We start from the raw sequence: 16,908 nt of genomic DNA, 5'->3' as shown, positions 1-16,908 counted from the left end.
AGTTAGTTAAACTTGTATCCCATCCTTCTGCCAAATTGCTTTCATCAGAGAGCAATACTAGAACCGTTTTTGTTCTGTGAAGTCAGATAAAATTGCTACAAATGGCTCGCAAAAGCTGCTGGGAAAGGCCCTGGAAAACAACTCAAGTGCATTATTTTAGGCAGCAAAATAAATCTTCTGGATAAGGAGGAAAACAAATATAGCATTGAGAACAAACACTTAATAGGAAAAGGAACATAGTTGGTTGCCATAGCCTTAAGGGATATGTTGTGAAGTAATGGGCTCAGGAACAAGACTGTTTTTCTAGTGAGTTTTAAAGAAAATAAATTGTACAAATGCCTATCAGGGATGCATTACGTATACAAACGGGGGTACAGATCCTACACAGATCCTTGCCAGGGTTATAACACGAGGATTATCACACTAGGATTTCTGCAAAGAGCTCATCTTGTTGGCCAATAAAGCTTAGCATTTTTTTCCAGATATACATCAGCAATAGTTTCCCTTTTCAGCTAACATATAACTGCCTTCAATACACTCTGGGTGTACATGTGAGCGTGTGTAGGTGCGCGCGCACACATGCACACACACACACCCTCTCTCTCCTTACCTGTAAAACCGCAATGCTATCTCAGGCTGGTCAGAATAAAAGTGATTACTTCCAATGCATGCAATGGCTTCCACATGGGTATTGTCTTGCTTTAAGACATCTTTGTAGCATTCTGCAGCTGTAGAAATGTTGTTCATTTCCTATACTTGGACAATTTAACATAATATATAGTAGTATTTTTGTTTATACATAAAAATGTACTAGTAATATTTCAAATCAATACAGAACAGAGATTATGTAATCCCACAATTTTACTGGACAACATTCAGTACCCCAAGCTTGTATACCTTCTTGTAAATGCCTCTTCTTCACCCATTTATCACCAAATATATTACAGAGATTGTCTAGGCATGTATTAGTGGCATATCATTATGGAATGATCATTTTAAATGGCCCCAATGTGTTTTCTCCAAGCCCACTCCCAGTTAAGTAGCCATATGTTATTGGGTTTCTCTTGCTGCTTATAGACTGCCAGAGTAAAGAGTACTACAGAGTGGCATCAGTTTCCTGTAGCATAGAAATACACTCTTTTCTGATGGTTTGCCTCTCTAAGGTTACAAGCCCAGTTGTCTGGAAGTCCCACTGCACTTAGTGGAACTTTTTTCTGAGAAGACATATACACATCAGATTGTGCCTTATAATAGTATGGGTGGTTGATCAAAGGCCAAGCTGCTTCCCCCAATCCTCTGCTACGAGAAGTTTCAATAGGAATGGGAGAATAATTGACATGTTCTCAGTACAGCTTATTGTTTTAGCCACCTTGAGCTTTTTTTAAAGAAATCTGTGCTATACATATTTTAAATAAAGAAAATTTCAAATTCTTTTCTGAAACAGCATTTCAGCCAGTGTTGTTAAATGTAGTAAGCTGTTAAACAACTGTTCTCTGGATAAATAGATTATAGAGCCTAGCAAAGTGAAGACCAGGATGAACATAAGACAACTGCAAAATTATATTTTCAAAATATAATTCAAGGAAAATATTCCTTGAATTAGAAAACATTTTCATCTTCATTATAAAAACACTTTGCAAACTCTGTAACAGCATTAAATGTCTTCCAGCTTAGAAACATATGCTTGGCATTACACCTGTCTACTATATTTTATATTGTTGAGCAATCCTCCTTGAGGCAAAAAGTTATAGCTTCTGGGTTACTTTTATGAGGGACTGCAATTTTTATTTAATTTTTGGCACACCCTCTCTGGTTACTGTTATGTTACAAGTTGGCAAAAAATTGAGAGTTTTCAAACTAGCGGCTATTTTTTGCCTTTCTTTGAGGTGTTCTGTTTATAATGTGCGAAATGTTTATACAGAAATGTCTCTAGTAAAAATAGCAACCTTAATTATTTTAGATTTTACATTTTGTAAGCTCCTTTGAGCATGTGGGAAAGAGCAGCCTGCAAGTATTTCGTATGTATTTATAAATAAATATTGAAAAAGATATCCTATACTGAAAATGAAGCATTTATTTACACTACGCAGTAATTCTTACTGGCATAAATGAATCCCCAAATCACTCCCAATAATGATTAATTCAGTATCAGTGTACAAACATCCCACTGGTTAATCCTGCTGACAGGATCTTTGCCACTCAGACATTGAAGAGAACAGTAAATGCTGGAGGAAGACACTGGGCTACAAGTTTGGTATTGGGCAATGCCTCCCTTTACTAAATGTAGATTTGCCTTTGAAGTTGTTTGAAACAGAAAATGCCATTCTAATAAAAGTTAGAAGGACTGTAGCTCATTGGTAGAGTACATGTTCTGTTTACAAAAAGTCCCAGATTTAATCTCCACCATCTTCAGTCTGATACTGGGGAGACCCACTTCCAGCCAGTGAAACCCACCACAGAGTTAGATGGACCAATCATTTGATGTTGTATAAGGTAACTTCTTATGTTCCTATATTCCAGAATAAACAGGACTACAAGGCCAGCTGGGCTTGGTCCCTGCGCCAAAAACATCATCTGATTTGTATTTCTAAATGCAGTTATTTTTTTAAAGACAAGAATAGGCATACTAAATACTTAATTCTCTTTGAGGTAGAAACTTGGTTTGCATACCTCATGGATCCTGGCAATACCACAAATGAGGGAGACTTCTCCAGGAAACCGATCCAATCCTTGCTTGAAAACATTTAAAGCTGTCAAAGGCTGATCTAAGCGGGAGTACACCTGAACAAATAAATGATGGGTGCAGCTGCATCAATATCCAAGATGTTACAATGGTTATAATATGTGACAAATAGCTGTGTCAGTTGTAGTGTAGGTGCTGCATCGAAGTCTATGCACAAGGCTGCATTACGGAATATGCAAATGTGAAAAACTGCTTCTCCACACTTTCCAGGACACAACTCAGGTGCATACCAGAGCGCCATAGCTTCATTCTCAAGGCAGAACTACATGATGTAAGAAACTCAGGGTGGCCAGTAAAAATGTTGAGTTCCCCTCTATAATGTTTAGTACAACCTATTTTTAGTACAAGATCCTTATGTCGAGAGTTTCTCTGCCCCCACCAGCTGATGCTATGGAGTGACAGCAGGAAAACGTAACAGTTTGTGAGATAAGGATGCAAGAGAAACTCTGCAGTATATATAATGGGTGGGGGAAGAAGGACATCAACACATGGCTGGTTTGAGAGATTGGGCAACTGCCATGTTTTTCTTCCAACATGTAGTTCTTCCTTCAGATTCTGAACCAAATGCTACAGCTTCAGACTGTACAATCTAAAACAAGAATGGGATGGTGTTGGCTCTCCCATGCACAGCCAAGCTGGGGTCCCAGCAGATTTAGCCAGCTGAACAGGCACAACCGCTTAGCCACACATGCACACAAAACACAATACATTTTGCATGGTGTTAATATAGTTTTTTGTTGAGATCACGGATACCAGTGAAATAACATGATAAATAATGTAATGCTGACATGGCATACAGAAGAACAGAACACCAGCTGTCACTGGGGTTCTCATTAAACATAATAGGCAATAAAATGTAGCATGAAGTAGTACAAATAGTACCCAACTTTTAGAGTACGGAAATAAATGACAATGAGTGCAATAGCAAATCCTGCTTATATATTTGCAGTATTTTGCATTGAAACACAACTGTCTCCCTTGAAAAGAAACCTTCAGCAAGAATTATGAGACTAACAGAATGGAGAACAGCTTGAAAAAGGGTCTTCATAAAGAAGAAATAAGAACACGAGGACTAGTGCATTAATTTGCATTTTCCTCTCTGTTTCTCTTCATATATTATACTGACTATAAATAAAATGAAGAAAAAGAAAAGAAAAAATGGCCAACTACCTCCTATATTGACAGAAGTAATTGCTTCCTGGATAGAAGGAATAAACAAGACTGATTAGGTATTTTAAAAGGCATGTTAGGCTGTGACCACCTCAAGATGATAGTACTAACAGAGGAGGCAATTTTAAGCAGTTTGACTACATTAGTCTACGCCTAGGAACACTCATTTCTAGAAGTCAGTCTTACACTGCGTCTAAAGCAGCCTTCACAGCATTCACTATAAATGTATGCTTATAATCTATACAGCAGCTCCCAAAGGATTTGTCACAGCAATGTCTGCATTAAAACCTTAAAGAAATGCCTGCTTTGGCCTGTCATGTTTCTTCTCACTTCTTTAACATCTCAACCTATTTCTCTTTCAACTGCTTTCCATAACTGTCTCCCTTGATAAACAGCTTCAGCAACAGATTTACAAATACAGGAAAATTGCATAGTATAACTATTCTCTCTACCTGATCTTAGGTTTCTTTTAACCTTCATGCAGACTTGTGGGGTATTGTTCAACCCCAGGTGCACTTTTCATTGTGTAATTTGCACATAAGTAGATCTACAGGTATTTCCTTCTAGAATACTGTCACAAAATTTAATCTGCACAAAGTCCCCAAATTTCAGCCAGTTACAATTTACCATTTTCCTTCTGGAAACAAAAAACCACCTGGGGTTTAAAACACCCTAGAACTTCTGCCTTTTATTGCGCAATTTACACATGAGTAGACCTAAAGGGTTGTCCTTCTAGGACGTTGCCACAAATTGCCACACATACAACATCCCCAATTTCAGCCAGTTACCACTGACCGTTTTCCTTCTAGAAACAAACCACTGGGGTTCAAAAATACTCGTTTACTCAATATGCATGGAGAAGGGGCCAATGTATACTGCTCAGAAGAGATCTACCTCCTCTGCATAAGTGTTTTTTGGTTCCATGTGCTTTGGTAGTGTCAAGCATACTTGCGGTGACCCCCCTCCCCCCAAAAAAGGTATCTGGGGTACCAAGTGACTCCATCCTTCTATTAGAAATCTCATTGTGGTCCAAATGCACCCCTAAATCAGGCACTGTGATTTTTTTTTTTTTTTGCTAGGTGTGCATGAGGATTAAGGCTGGCTCAGCATGAAACACTTTGGAAAGGATTGATTTAAAACCTGGGCTCTCCTGAGTGAGGGTCATCTCAAATACCTAGCACATTGAACAAGTATCTTGCAGCTTTAAGGCTGAAAAGATACAAATGTGTGCATGCAAGCGAACAGGCAATCCAATTTGTCTATCTCTTCAGTGGTGAACACTGCTACAGGTAAAAAGTCAGTTCTGGCTGTATGCACAGTATTCTACACACAGGTAAATAAATGTGCCGGTTAGAGGATGAATGTAAATTCTAACTTACTTTTGCCAAATACAGTACTGTATCTACCATATCCTGTTGTCTGAGAGCGGATTTAAATTGTGTTTCTGCTTCACGATATAATCCTAGCCTGAGGCAAAACACAATAAAAGGTGTGTCAAAATAGAAAACTAGTAAGGGAGGATTTACATTTTTACAAATATTCCAAATTATGAACAACAAAAGCACAAGACAGAAAGTGACCCCCATCATTAACATGGAAAAATAATATGTTATAAATTAAAATTTCAGTCTCTCCACCTCCCCCAGAATTGGTCTTGCCCAAAAATTGTCAAAGAATTAGGTGGTCCAAGATGGGACGACAGGAAATTGGCTCTCTCAGACCTTTTTATTTATGACTCGTTTCATTGGCTTACATAGATTGGAGGCAGTGTTTTCACTGAAACAGACGTTGTCCCTTACTTCCTGTAAGGGTTTAACTTTTGACACGCCCTTATATAAACCTTTTTCAAGTTGGAATGACACATTACTTGTGTCATGAAGTTGCCACCAAAATGGAATTCTTGCATAATGTTCTCTCCTTCTCTCACCCAATATGCTGGAACCCTCAACCCATGATGTGATGTCTGTGCTCTGATGGGGATGGGAAACTCAGAACATGATAATATTAAGGGTTGAGGGGTCCTATGCACTATAGAGGAGATGCTGAGACAGGGCTCATTTTTTAGCAGAAGCTTGTGGAAGCTTTGGCTTCAGGTCATCACATTCCCATGGCTTGGTTATTCCATGCATTGCTATTTAGTCTCTCATTTTGAAAGGAATAATAAATGAAGCTCCCAATTTAGCTGTAGTTAACTATGGTTAACCCTCTGAATTCCGATATGTATACAGTTCTACAATTATAAATATAAAGCAGTGATTTTTTATATGACACAATACCCAGAGTAAATGCAGGCCACATTATTTCTTCCGATTATTCACTAGTTCAGTTCAGTCTACTGTAGGTACAATCCTGTGGATAGATACTCACAGTACATAATGGAGCCTGTTTTTTTACCACAACCATTTGCCTACCCTCTTCTACTTGGACTGGACTAAATAGACAGGGAGGCAGGATGGGGACAGCTGACAAGCCTGCCATTGCCTTTAGTATTCTGGTGCAGTGCCTGCATATGTGCCCCAAGGGGAGGTGGCAATCAGGGCCAATGTGGTGCCCTCCATATGTTGTTGGACTATAGCTCCCATTGTTGATCTGTCATCATTGGCCAAGATGACTGAGGGTGATGATAGCTGGAGTCCAGGATCAACTGGAGGGCACTACACTGGCTATCCTTGGCCTTTGGGGATCCCTCTGGGACATTCACTGCCCTGCAATGGACTAGAGTGAGCCTTAATTCTTAGAATGGATGAGACATTTTACCTGTAATAACACTTCCCAATTTGCACTTTCCACCACCAGTCCTTGAACTGAGCATGTTGAGTGGCATATGCTGCCAAATCTAAAGCCTTAAAAAGAAAACACTTCTGAGTCAAGGATTAGCAAGAAGTAAAAAAAAAAAGAAAAAGATTAAAGCAAAGGAGGTAATGTAAGAGAAAAATACTGTTTCTTGCCTGTTTTATTATGCTGTATTAGGTTAAAACCTCAAAGGAAGTAATAACCATATCAATTTTAAGCCCTTGCAGAATTGGTAAGTTATATAACCGATAGCTAAAGGGCTGCAACATGACTCTTCCCCCTCTTGAGTATTAATTGCTTTAAATTGGATGAACACTTAAAGCTTGCAGATTGAATACATAAAAACGTGCAAGTTCACAAAAACATACTCGTCTGCTTGTACAGCTGGAGAATGAGGGAATAAAGTTGAGAGCTGTGAAAGTGGCAGTAGCAGCAAACTATTCTCTAAATTCTCAACCACCATATATATGGTGTATATATACACACACATACCCTGACATCTTTAAACCCCCATTCTGTAAATCTCAGCATTCAGTGGCATGTATTATACACAACTTCTCCCTTGGTCTGAAACTAATATCCAGCTTAATTTACAGGGTTCTAGAAAACTCTTTCTGAGAAGACACAATATGAGTGGCAAAATACATAGTCAAATAAAAAAGAAGCAAGTGTATAGAACCAGAACACCTAAACACGATAAATACACAACACAGAAAGTTCATTTGAACACATCAGCTTTCCAGAACAAACACTGCAGAGGATTTTCTTCCCAACTCCCAAGTTTATTGACCTCATTCCAAAATGCAGTAGTGCACTTCAGAAATGTAACTGCTGTTGTCATTTCTTCCTTCACCATCTTATAACTTAGACCATCTTTCAGTGACAGCTTAATGAGGACATCAATTTCTAAAGCAATGCAATCTAGTACTGCAACATTCTGAAAACATAGCTAACGTTGGCCCTTTGTGACATTTTGCCTTGACAAATCTCCATTTAGCTTTTATTAATTTAAGTAAATAAGCTAAACCTCAAGAACACTGTGAATTGTTGGTTATAATATTCAAAAACAGTATCTGCCCTTTTCACAATATGCAATTCATTCATTGGTGATCACTCGTGGCCGAGTAAGATTGTCTTCCAAGGTAAGGTCTTTAACAGTGGGTATATATGCAATATATGCAAGTAAGAAGAGTTAACATATGATATGCGTTTACAAACTCTGATACATCTAAGTTCCAGTTCAGTATTTTGTGAAAACTCCTAAAGCTTTAGGTTAGACTATGTAATGGGAAGAAAAGGATTCACATGTGTGTCTGTATGACCTGTTTTGAGTGTGGATAAATTCACAGAACATTCATGGGGGACTGGGGCTATGTGAATAAAATGCTCCTAATCCTTTAATTAGGAGCTGGATTGGGCTGCAAGTAGGGAAGGGGAAGAAATCTGATTTAAACCCCATTTGCACTATACATTTAAAGCACTATCATACCACTTCAACCAGTCATGACTTCCCTCAAAGAATCCTGGGAACTGCAGTTTGTAAAATATGCTGAGGGTTGTTAGGAGACACCTATTTCCCTCACACCAGGCTAGTTTAACAATCAATCCCTCTTCCCAGGAACTCTGGGAATTGTAGCTCTTTGGGTCTCCTAACAACTGTCAGCACACTAAATAAACTACACTTCCCAGAGTTCTTTGGGGGAACTCTATTTAAAGTGGTATGATACTTCTTTAAACATATAATGCAGATGGGCCTTAAAAAGGTAAAGGTGTTCACATTTAAAGCCAAAACAAATTTGCACTTTTGGTCTGAAGGCACATGAGGCCACCATCTTGCTGAGGCTAAGCAGGTCTGTGTCTGTTCAGTGCTTGGATGAGAGACTTTATGGGAACCATATGTATACTGCCTTGGGTTCTATGATGAATGAAAGGCAGGATATAAATGTAATAAATAAATAATAGATATGAGAACCTCAACAAAGCCATCCTTCAGAATCCCCACTTATCTGAATTTTGTGATGAAGTTCTCCAACAAAACAACATTTATAAAATGCATATATTAGGGGGAAATGTGCATAAAAAAGAATATATTAGTGTAACATACAAAAATGCATACTATTAGGAGAAATTGATTGCAAAAATGTGTATTTAAAACTACATACAAAAATGTGTATTTAATATGTATTTTTTTAAAAAATCACAAATTTCTGCAGAAATGTGAAGAACTGAATTTAAGAACAAAAAAAAATGAGAAACTGAGAGGACCAAAATGGACAATTCTTTTTAGCCCTACCTGCAAGATTGCAGATGCCCTCCCTGAAGCCACTCCCATTTCACATGCAAATTCCCTCTACTCATCTCTGTTGGGCAAGCTGGGTTAACCTGAAAGGATTCACCCTGATGCCAACGTAAACCTTGATTCAGGCCAATGGAAAGGGGGTGGAATTTGCACAAAAGTGGAAAGGGAGCATATAGCGATTGGGAACATTATGTCTGTGTAGCCCCATGGATTGCAAATCCTCCTGAAAGCAAAGGCATTTCAGCATTACAAATTAACATCCATGAAGAAAAAGAAAAAAGGGGGTGAAGGAAGAAGAAAGAATACTGTAGGAGGTGCTATAAAATGAATTGCGGGATCATATTCACAAAGATTCTTAAGGGACATGAACTAAGGTGTTGACATCAGAGTACAACATTTGTTTAATATGTTTCAACTTTTGCCATTTGAGGACTAAATCCCCCAGTGATAAATCATGTGTATATTTTAATCTAATTTGATTTTTTGAAATTTCCACTTGCTTACAACTGTCAATTGCTATAGAAACTATTTAGATCTTTCATGTCTTGCTGTTCTGATATGACATTTCAAGGGTCTGCATTCGCTGTTGGCTATATTTACAATACTACTGGAGTTCAATTATCTCAAAATGTGTCTGTACAATCAACTGATCTAACAGCTTCAGGCAGAAAATGGTGAGTCATTTAAAACACACATACATCATTTCATTCAAAGAAATCCCAATAAATGCCAACATAAACACAGGAGTAGTTGAAAATATTTCAAAACATAGGCTGAGATACAGACGGTAGTGCATGCCCTCACAACTCACAGCTGACAAAGTGGTGCATTCCATATGTGCAACAGCAGCATTTCCCTTCTAAATGCTTTTGCATCACACCCAGTACTATTTTTTGAACATTCAGGCATTTCAAAGGGCAATTTTGGGTTTGGGGCACCTCTCCTAAGATGGGCATTCTTTAAAAGATTTGGGACCCTTGGATCTCAGTTTTGGACAAATTGACTTAATTGTTGAAGCAACAGAACTTGTAATGTTTGATTTTAAATCAGTGGGATGGGATCACATATACTCCTGCTATTCTGAAGCTATTTAGATGCAGAAAAGTTCCACTCAAGTCATCTGTCTTGCAATTCAGCATTGTGCATGCATGATATCATATGCACATAGTTCTTTATTAGACTCTTTTCCCTTCCAGCAGTTTCTTGCAACAAAACATGAAAGCTATTTTTTATATTCCCTCAAGTTGGAAAGATAGCTTATAGCTTGGAGATGAGAGGAGGAGGAGGTGAGGTACTGGAGGAAAGCTGCTTGCGTATGTGTAGAGCACCTTGCACAAAATAGACTGTACTTAGAACAGACATGAACATCTTCAATCCTCAAAAATGTAAACATTATTTCTCTTAAAGTGAATTCTGTGATAATCTGCAAGATATAACTACCATGCCTCTGTATTGAAAACAAACATTTATCAAAGTAAGGATGTAACCGGTGAAAAGCCTGATAAACCACATGATAGAAACCCAAGACTAGATGTTGCCTTGAATTGGGACTCGGCTGCCTAGAACAGAATTTTCTAGCTGTTAGAAACCAGAGGCTCCCTTTTTAAATCTTATACTATTCTAAACCCAGCCACTGAAAAACAGGTTCACAGGACTAGAAAGGATTAAAAATACAATTTACAACCACAGGCTGTCTTGTGGGAAAGGATAAAAACAATTTACTGCAATGGCTGCCAACATGGCAAGATCTTTAAGATATTCATCTCCCTACTACAAATAAATTCATAACATCCAGATATAGTGCCCTTTCCAGTCCAGGGTGATATTTTTCCTTCCACGTGGCAAGTGCACAATGGAGAGTCACTGGTTACAAACAATCCATACGGCTAAAATAGTAGTGAAGGGTGGTAATGGATTTCTATATTGCTCCTCACCCCTTCTCATATGTACCCAGTTCTTATTATCCACTTCCAAATATCTATCAATCTGAAAAATTGGTAAGGGTTTACAATGCAGGAATTCAAAATCTGTATCCTTTTAAACTACACAACACACACAGTACAGTTTCATAAGCAGCAGGTTGACCCACTTATTGGATATTTTTCACATATTTCTGAAGATAAAAACAACACCATCAATATTCCAGAAGCTACCAGTTTGTCCCACTTAGTGTGTTTGTCTCACATTTCAAATGACATTCCAATTGAAACGAGCCTCAAGTTAAAAATAAATAAATAGTCTTACATTTTTAACATCATTCTCATGGTGAAAGATGTATTCAAACAATACCTGTTAGGAGAACAATTTACAATATGCTGTCAGAACTGGAGAAAAACAGCAAAAACTATTTACAGTTAAACAAAACAAGCACTCAAGGAGTCCATTTAAAATTTGCAAACATCTTTTATTCAAAATGTTTGATGCAACAAGGAATTCACATTGTGAAAGCCTGCATATGCTACTTCCATGTCAGGAAAGGATTTTTCATTTTACATCTGAATCAGTGGAATGTTTCAATACATTGGATGAGATAAAAATAACCCCTGAACACTTCTGTACAGACATAATGGGAAGTATGGGCGTTGGAGAGAGATGTCAATTTTCCTTTCCAGCTGTAGCCCTCTGATAACAATAGGCCCCACCCTGATTCCCCCCCAGATTGTGAACAAATAACGCCCCCCCATAACCTTTTAAAGCAGTGACTAAGGATCTCTCCAGACATGGAGGCAAAGTCTCCTCTGGCAATCCTGTTAATATCTGAATATTATTTTAGACGTAGAAGGCTACTTTTTACCAGACTGCAGGGGATGACCCTCCACTCCCCTGCTTCTCTCCAGTACCAGTTATCACCTCAGGAAGTTACTCTCACAGGATAAGGGGAGATTTCACAAAGTGCAGAACCTCGTGGTTTGGTCCTTCACTTCTCCTAGAGGTGAAGGATGATAGGGGCATGAGGAAGTGGCGTAACTCAGCTTTCCTCAGGGACAATCCTCTGGGAATGGGAAAGATATGAATAGGTTGTAGCAGCAAGAAAAATAGCTACAGCCTCCAGCTCATTTCTTATGTGCCTCTCAGTGCTGAGTAAGTCACCTAACCCTGCGTTGCCACCAGCACCCATCAAGGGAGAAATAAAAATGTGCATGGTATCTTAGTTGGGACTGAGACACATCAGTGTGGCAACAGGATGCGGGGATGATGGATAAGTTTTCATTTTCATGGGCTTTCAGCTTTCTTGACTATGAATTATGCAACACACATTATTTTTAAAAATCCAGTATTTTAATGAGTAGGGAGAGAGAACATATGTACTACAGCAATCCCCTGAAGTCAAAATGAAAGTATCCCATGTAATTAAGTTTTTAGATCTACAGCACATGTAAGTTTGTAATTTGAGCATATCCATAAAACTGGCCAAAGATTTTTAGTCTTTTGTTTGTCTTGCATATATGCTTAACAGCCTATCAGCTAAGGTTTTTATCACTTTCAGCAAATTATGACTTTTTATGTGAAATACCAACATTAAATGGTGATGATGGTGATTTCTTGTTAATGCAAGAAGAGAGCACAAATATCCTCAAAAATATGAATTCTCTAAAACAAAATTACACTTCATTAGAGTTTACTCACATTTTGTTTAGAAGTATGGATTTAACTTCTCTGAAAAATGCTTAACTAAAACATCGTTGCACTTGTTAGTGCGATATACAATTCTACCATTATTCTTATTTTCAAAGGAGTTATTTATGTAAATCAGGGATGGGGAACCTGTGGCCCTCAAGATGTTGTTGGACTACAACTCCCAGCCAGCATGGTCAATGATCAGGGATGATTGGACTTGTAGGCTAACAACATCTAGAGGGTCACATGTTCCCCATCCCTGGTATAAATTCTTAAAAGTTGTTTAAGACAATACAAGACTCTGGTGACAGAACAGTAAAAAGTATTTTTTAACCCTTTGTTGCTAGTGAATGGCCAAGCAGACAAGGCTAACTAAAAACAAAAACAAAAGAACAGTAGTTTCTACAATTGATCTTTAGCTACTTGGCCCTGTACTGGCATAATATTTAATCACAGCTAAGCAATTTTTAGCAGACCGTGGCACTACATTAACCTTTCTGCCACACCCATTCTGGTTAAGCATTGGGGCCCTTTAGACATTATGTCAAACCACTGTTTGGAATTAAGGGAATGAGCAGGTACAAGTCACAGGTTTGCTGCTCCCTCCTCCCCTTATGCACCAAGATGAAACGTTTTTGATTGTAGCTTGCAGCAAATTGTAGTTTACCAGCTTTGGATACCACAGCACACTATGTCTTGCCATAAGCCATAAACAGAGGCTTCTAATCTCAAGGATAAAAGCATGACAGCCTGCTTGTTTCTGTAACATCAAACTATGGTTTGGCACAGAGCTTGGAAAAGTTACTTTTTTGAATTACAACTCCCATCATCCCCAGCCAGCATGGCCACTGGATTGGGCTGATGGGAGTTGTAGTTCAAAAAAGTAACTTTTCCAAGCTCTGAACTTTGGCAATATATCTGAATGGTTTAAATAATGTAACTACTAGCATAAACGTAAGTCTGACTAGAGTTTCTGCTCAACCAGGATTCAAAATCAACTCAGAACCCTGGTTTAATCATTACTAACATTGCAGCTGATGCAAATGCTTATCCATTAAGGCAGGGATTTGTGCTCCATTTGTTCCTGGAGAGAGAAAGCAACCCTGCGGCCTGCTTATAATTGCTTAACCTTGGCTAAAGATTGGGAAACTAAAACAGAAATAGATACCTATTTAACCAAAAAGCAGCAGGGAAGTAGTAGCCCCTCACACCTAAATGTGAACATTTGCTTAAATAAGACAAGGCTTTTAAACAATACAAGAATATTACATTTAAGTAAACACATACCTTTGCCAACTTTGGTTTCTGAGCATAATTATTTAAATTGAGTTTAGACACATTTATGAAGGGGCCATCAGGATTTGTGAGCATAGAGGCCTGCCAGGGAAAAAACATCACAAAATTACTTAACATGCATGCTTGAACAACCTTTAGCAAAGCAATATCTGAAGAAAAAATGCAATCTGCTACATTAGGGAAGGAGAAATGGATCTGTGGATCAAGTTTGACAGGTGGATGGGACCACATAATGTCATCAGCTGATTGAACTTTGACAGTGTCAAAGGAGGTCACTGTAACCACCAATCAGAAGTTACAGCAACAACCTCTTTGGAAGATACATTTTCAAGTGTATCTTCAAAAAGGTTGTCTAACTGACAATCAGCTGATCGCAGGTTTCAGGAAGCCTCTTTGAAGTCTCTGCAAAGGGAAAAATGCTTCTAAAAATGGAGCATTATCCCTTCTGCAGAGAAAGCTGTTTGTATTTCTAGTGGCGGAGGAAGCACTTTGAATACAAACTGCTTCCCTGGAAAGAAAAAAATGTTGTATTTGTATTCAAAGTGCTTTTTCAATTGCTTTGAATACAAACTATTTTCTCAGGAGATAAAAAACTCCCCTTTAAAAATTGAGCATTTGTGTGTGTGTGTGTGTGTGTGTGTGTGTAGGGTGTCTCCTTAGAAAGTGGCTTGGATTTAAAATGCTGCATGAATCCAAGCCACTTCCTTCAGGTCCCCTTGGTTGCATTAGAGAGTGAGGGGAACTCCCTAGTGCAGACAATCCCAGCTGGTTATCAGGGCTTTAGCTGTGCGGGACTCTCTTCAACTGATAATGTAGAGGCCTGATGGGCCAAATTAGGCCTGTGGGATAGAGGCTCCCTACCCCTATGCTATGGGGTATTAAGGTACCCCTATTTTGGGGATTCACTTCTATACTAGTTAAAATAGTCTCGTCTACACAACTATTACAAAGCGCAGGAGCCTTATCCTCTTTTGCATCTGTCTACCCTAGTTCTAACCCAGAAATGCTCACACCAATCTTCACACATTAAAGATTTTAACATGTTTCCTTGGAAATAAGTTCCTGTTTGTTCAAAGGGTCATTCTCCCTAGTAAGAACTGCACTCAAAGAATGCAATCCTATGCTACTGAGTTCAAAACACATCTTACTCACAGGTAGGTGGATAAACACATTTTCTAGGAAGTGTGCTAGATTGGACACATTGGGACCTACCTATGAGTAAACATGCATAGGATTGCACTGTATATATCATTTTATTAGAGCAACATCATTCCCAAATCACATTAGAAGCTGCTTCTAACACCCAGAAAATCAGAAGCAGCTTTCAATGCGGCACACAGAAGTTGCTGATAAAACCCCCCTAAAAAAGTAAAGATAAGTTGTTGTTTTTAACCAAAACTGACAGGAGGATTGGATGTTCACTCATGTGTTTGAGCAGCTACATTTCACCCTCATGAGAACAAATGTTTGATTAGACAGTTTGTTTCTAGTTGGTTACTCATCTGATGTTCCCAAGGGTTGATTTTGGTTACTAAAATTTAAAGAATTTAAATAAAGCATTTTTCTTCCAGAAATATTTGGGGGCACTGAAAGCAAAATACCGAGGACAGTGCCCCCAACTCTGAGATTCTTCTCGGCGAGGTGATCGCCACGAGGAACAGGACTTTGAAGGTCAAAAGACGGAATGGCACAGATCGAAGGGGCTCAAAAGGAGGCCGCTGCAGGGCTTGCAGGACCTTCGATAAACTCCACGAAGGGAAGCGATGACGGAATGCTGGCGACAGTAGGACAGCCCCTTTCAAAAAATGTTTGACAAGCAGGTGTGAACCCATAGGAATAGTAGGAGACGTGATGGAGAGAATAGATGATATGGTGGCGGCGTGGCGACGTAAGGTGTTAGGTTTCAGTCCCATCTTCAGGCATCTATGTAAAAATTGCAGTAGATGTTGAACATTGGCCTGAGATGGTAGAACATTTTGAGAGTCACACCAACTAGCGAAGGTAGACCAGGTGCTCTGGTAGACACGAGAGGTTGACTGCTTTCGAGACGCGAGAATTGTGTCCACAACTTCCTTAGACAGTCGGGAATGAATCAAATGTCTGCGTTCAAATGCCACGCTGTCAGATTGAGCCATTCGGGATCCGGATGCCAAATCGGGCCCTGAGATAGAAGATCTGGTCTGAGTGGCAACCTCCAAGACTCCGTCACTGAAAGGGAGAGCAGATCGGAGAACCACAGCCGACGAGGCCAGTACGGTGCTATCAGGACCAGATGGGCTCTTTCGTGTCGCAGCTTCCGGATGGTCCTGCCCAGGAGCGGTATTGGGGGAAAAGCATAGAGGAGGCCTGCTGGCCACTGAGTCAACAGAGCATCTGTCGATTCTGCGTCGTTGTCCAGATACCTGGAGAAGTAGCGAGGTAGCTGGTAATTGTGACTGGAGGCAAACAGATCCACCGCGAGGATGCCGAACCGACGTTGGAGAAGGCTGAACACCATAGGGTGTAGCTTCCATTCTCCCAGGATCACTTGTTGTCTGCTGAGCCAGTCGGCCGCAACGTTTAAAACCCCTCTGAGATGTTCTGCTCTCAGTGAATGTAGATGTATTTCAGCCCACTGGAAGAGTTGAGACGCTTCCGTCTGGAGGCACCGTGACCTGGTTCCCCCTTGTCTGTTCAAATGTGATTTCACACAAGTATTGTCCGTGCTAATCAATACGTGGTCCAGAAGGAACAAGGGTTGAAAATGCCGAAGAGCCAGATGGACCGCTCTCAGTTCCAGCCAGTTGATATTGTGACTTGCTTCCGTGTTGGACCACACTCCCTGAACATACTGGGAATTGCAATGGGCCCCCCATCCAGACAGACTGGCATCTGTGGTGAGTACGGTCCTGTCTGGTTCTCGGAATGGGGTTCCCAGTCTGAGATTTTTGGCCATAGCCCACCAATGGAAAGAGGTCTGCAGAGATGGGTGCAGGTGGACCGTATGGTG

General features: G+C 39.5%; 1 protein-coding gene across 2 annotated transcripts in view; it reads right to left on the bottom strand.

Moving 5' to 3' along the window:
* Positions 1-16,908, bottom strand: part of TTC8 (tetratricopeptide repeat domain 8) — a 64,082-nt gene that overhangs the window by 28,654 nt on the left and 18,520 nt on the right. Inside the window, exons 5-10 of one of the 2 annotated variants that reach the window (XM_061611921.1) lie at positions 13,911-14,000; positions 11,250-11,294; positions 6,671-6,756; positions 5,293-5,380; positions 2,671-2,781; positions 611-750 (exon numbers count right to left, since the gene is read on the bottom strand). In XM_061611921.1, coding sequence (XP_061467905.1) covers positions 611-750; positions 2,671-2,781; positions 5,293-5,380; positions 6,671-6,756; positions 11,250-11,294; positions 13,911-14,000 — 560 coding nt within the window. The remainder of the gene's footprint in view (positions 1-610; positions 751-2,670; positions 2,782-5,292; positions 5,381-6,670; positions 6,757-11,249; positions 11,295-13,910; positions 14,001-16,908) is intronic. The other variant, XM_061611922.1, reaches the window with a different exon arrangement.

This window comes from Rhineura floridana, chromosome 2 (genome assembly GCF_030035675.1).
Source record: "Rhineura floridana isolate rRhiFlo1 chromosome 2, rRhiFlo1.hap2, whole genome shotgun sequence".
NCBI classification, from domain to species: Eukaryota; Metazoa; Chordata; class Lepidosauria; order Squamata; family Rhineuridae; genus Rhineura; species Rhineura floridana.
The sequence above is the reverse complement of the archived record's forward strand: the minus strand, read 5'-3'. Positions and strand labels throughout refer to the sequence as shown.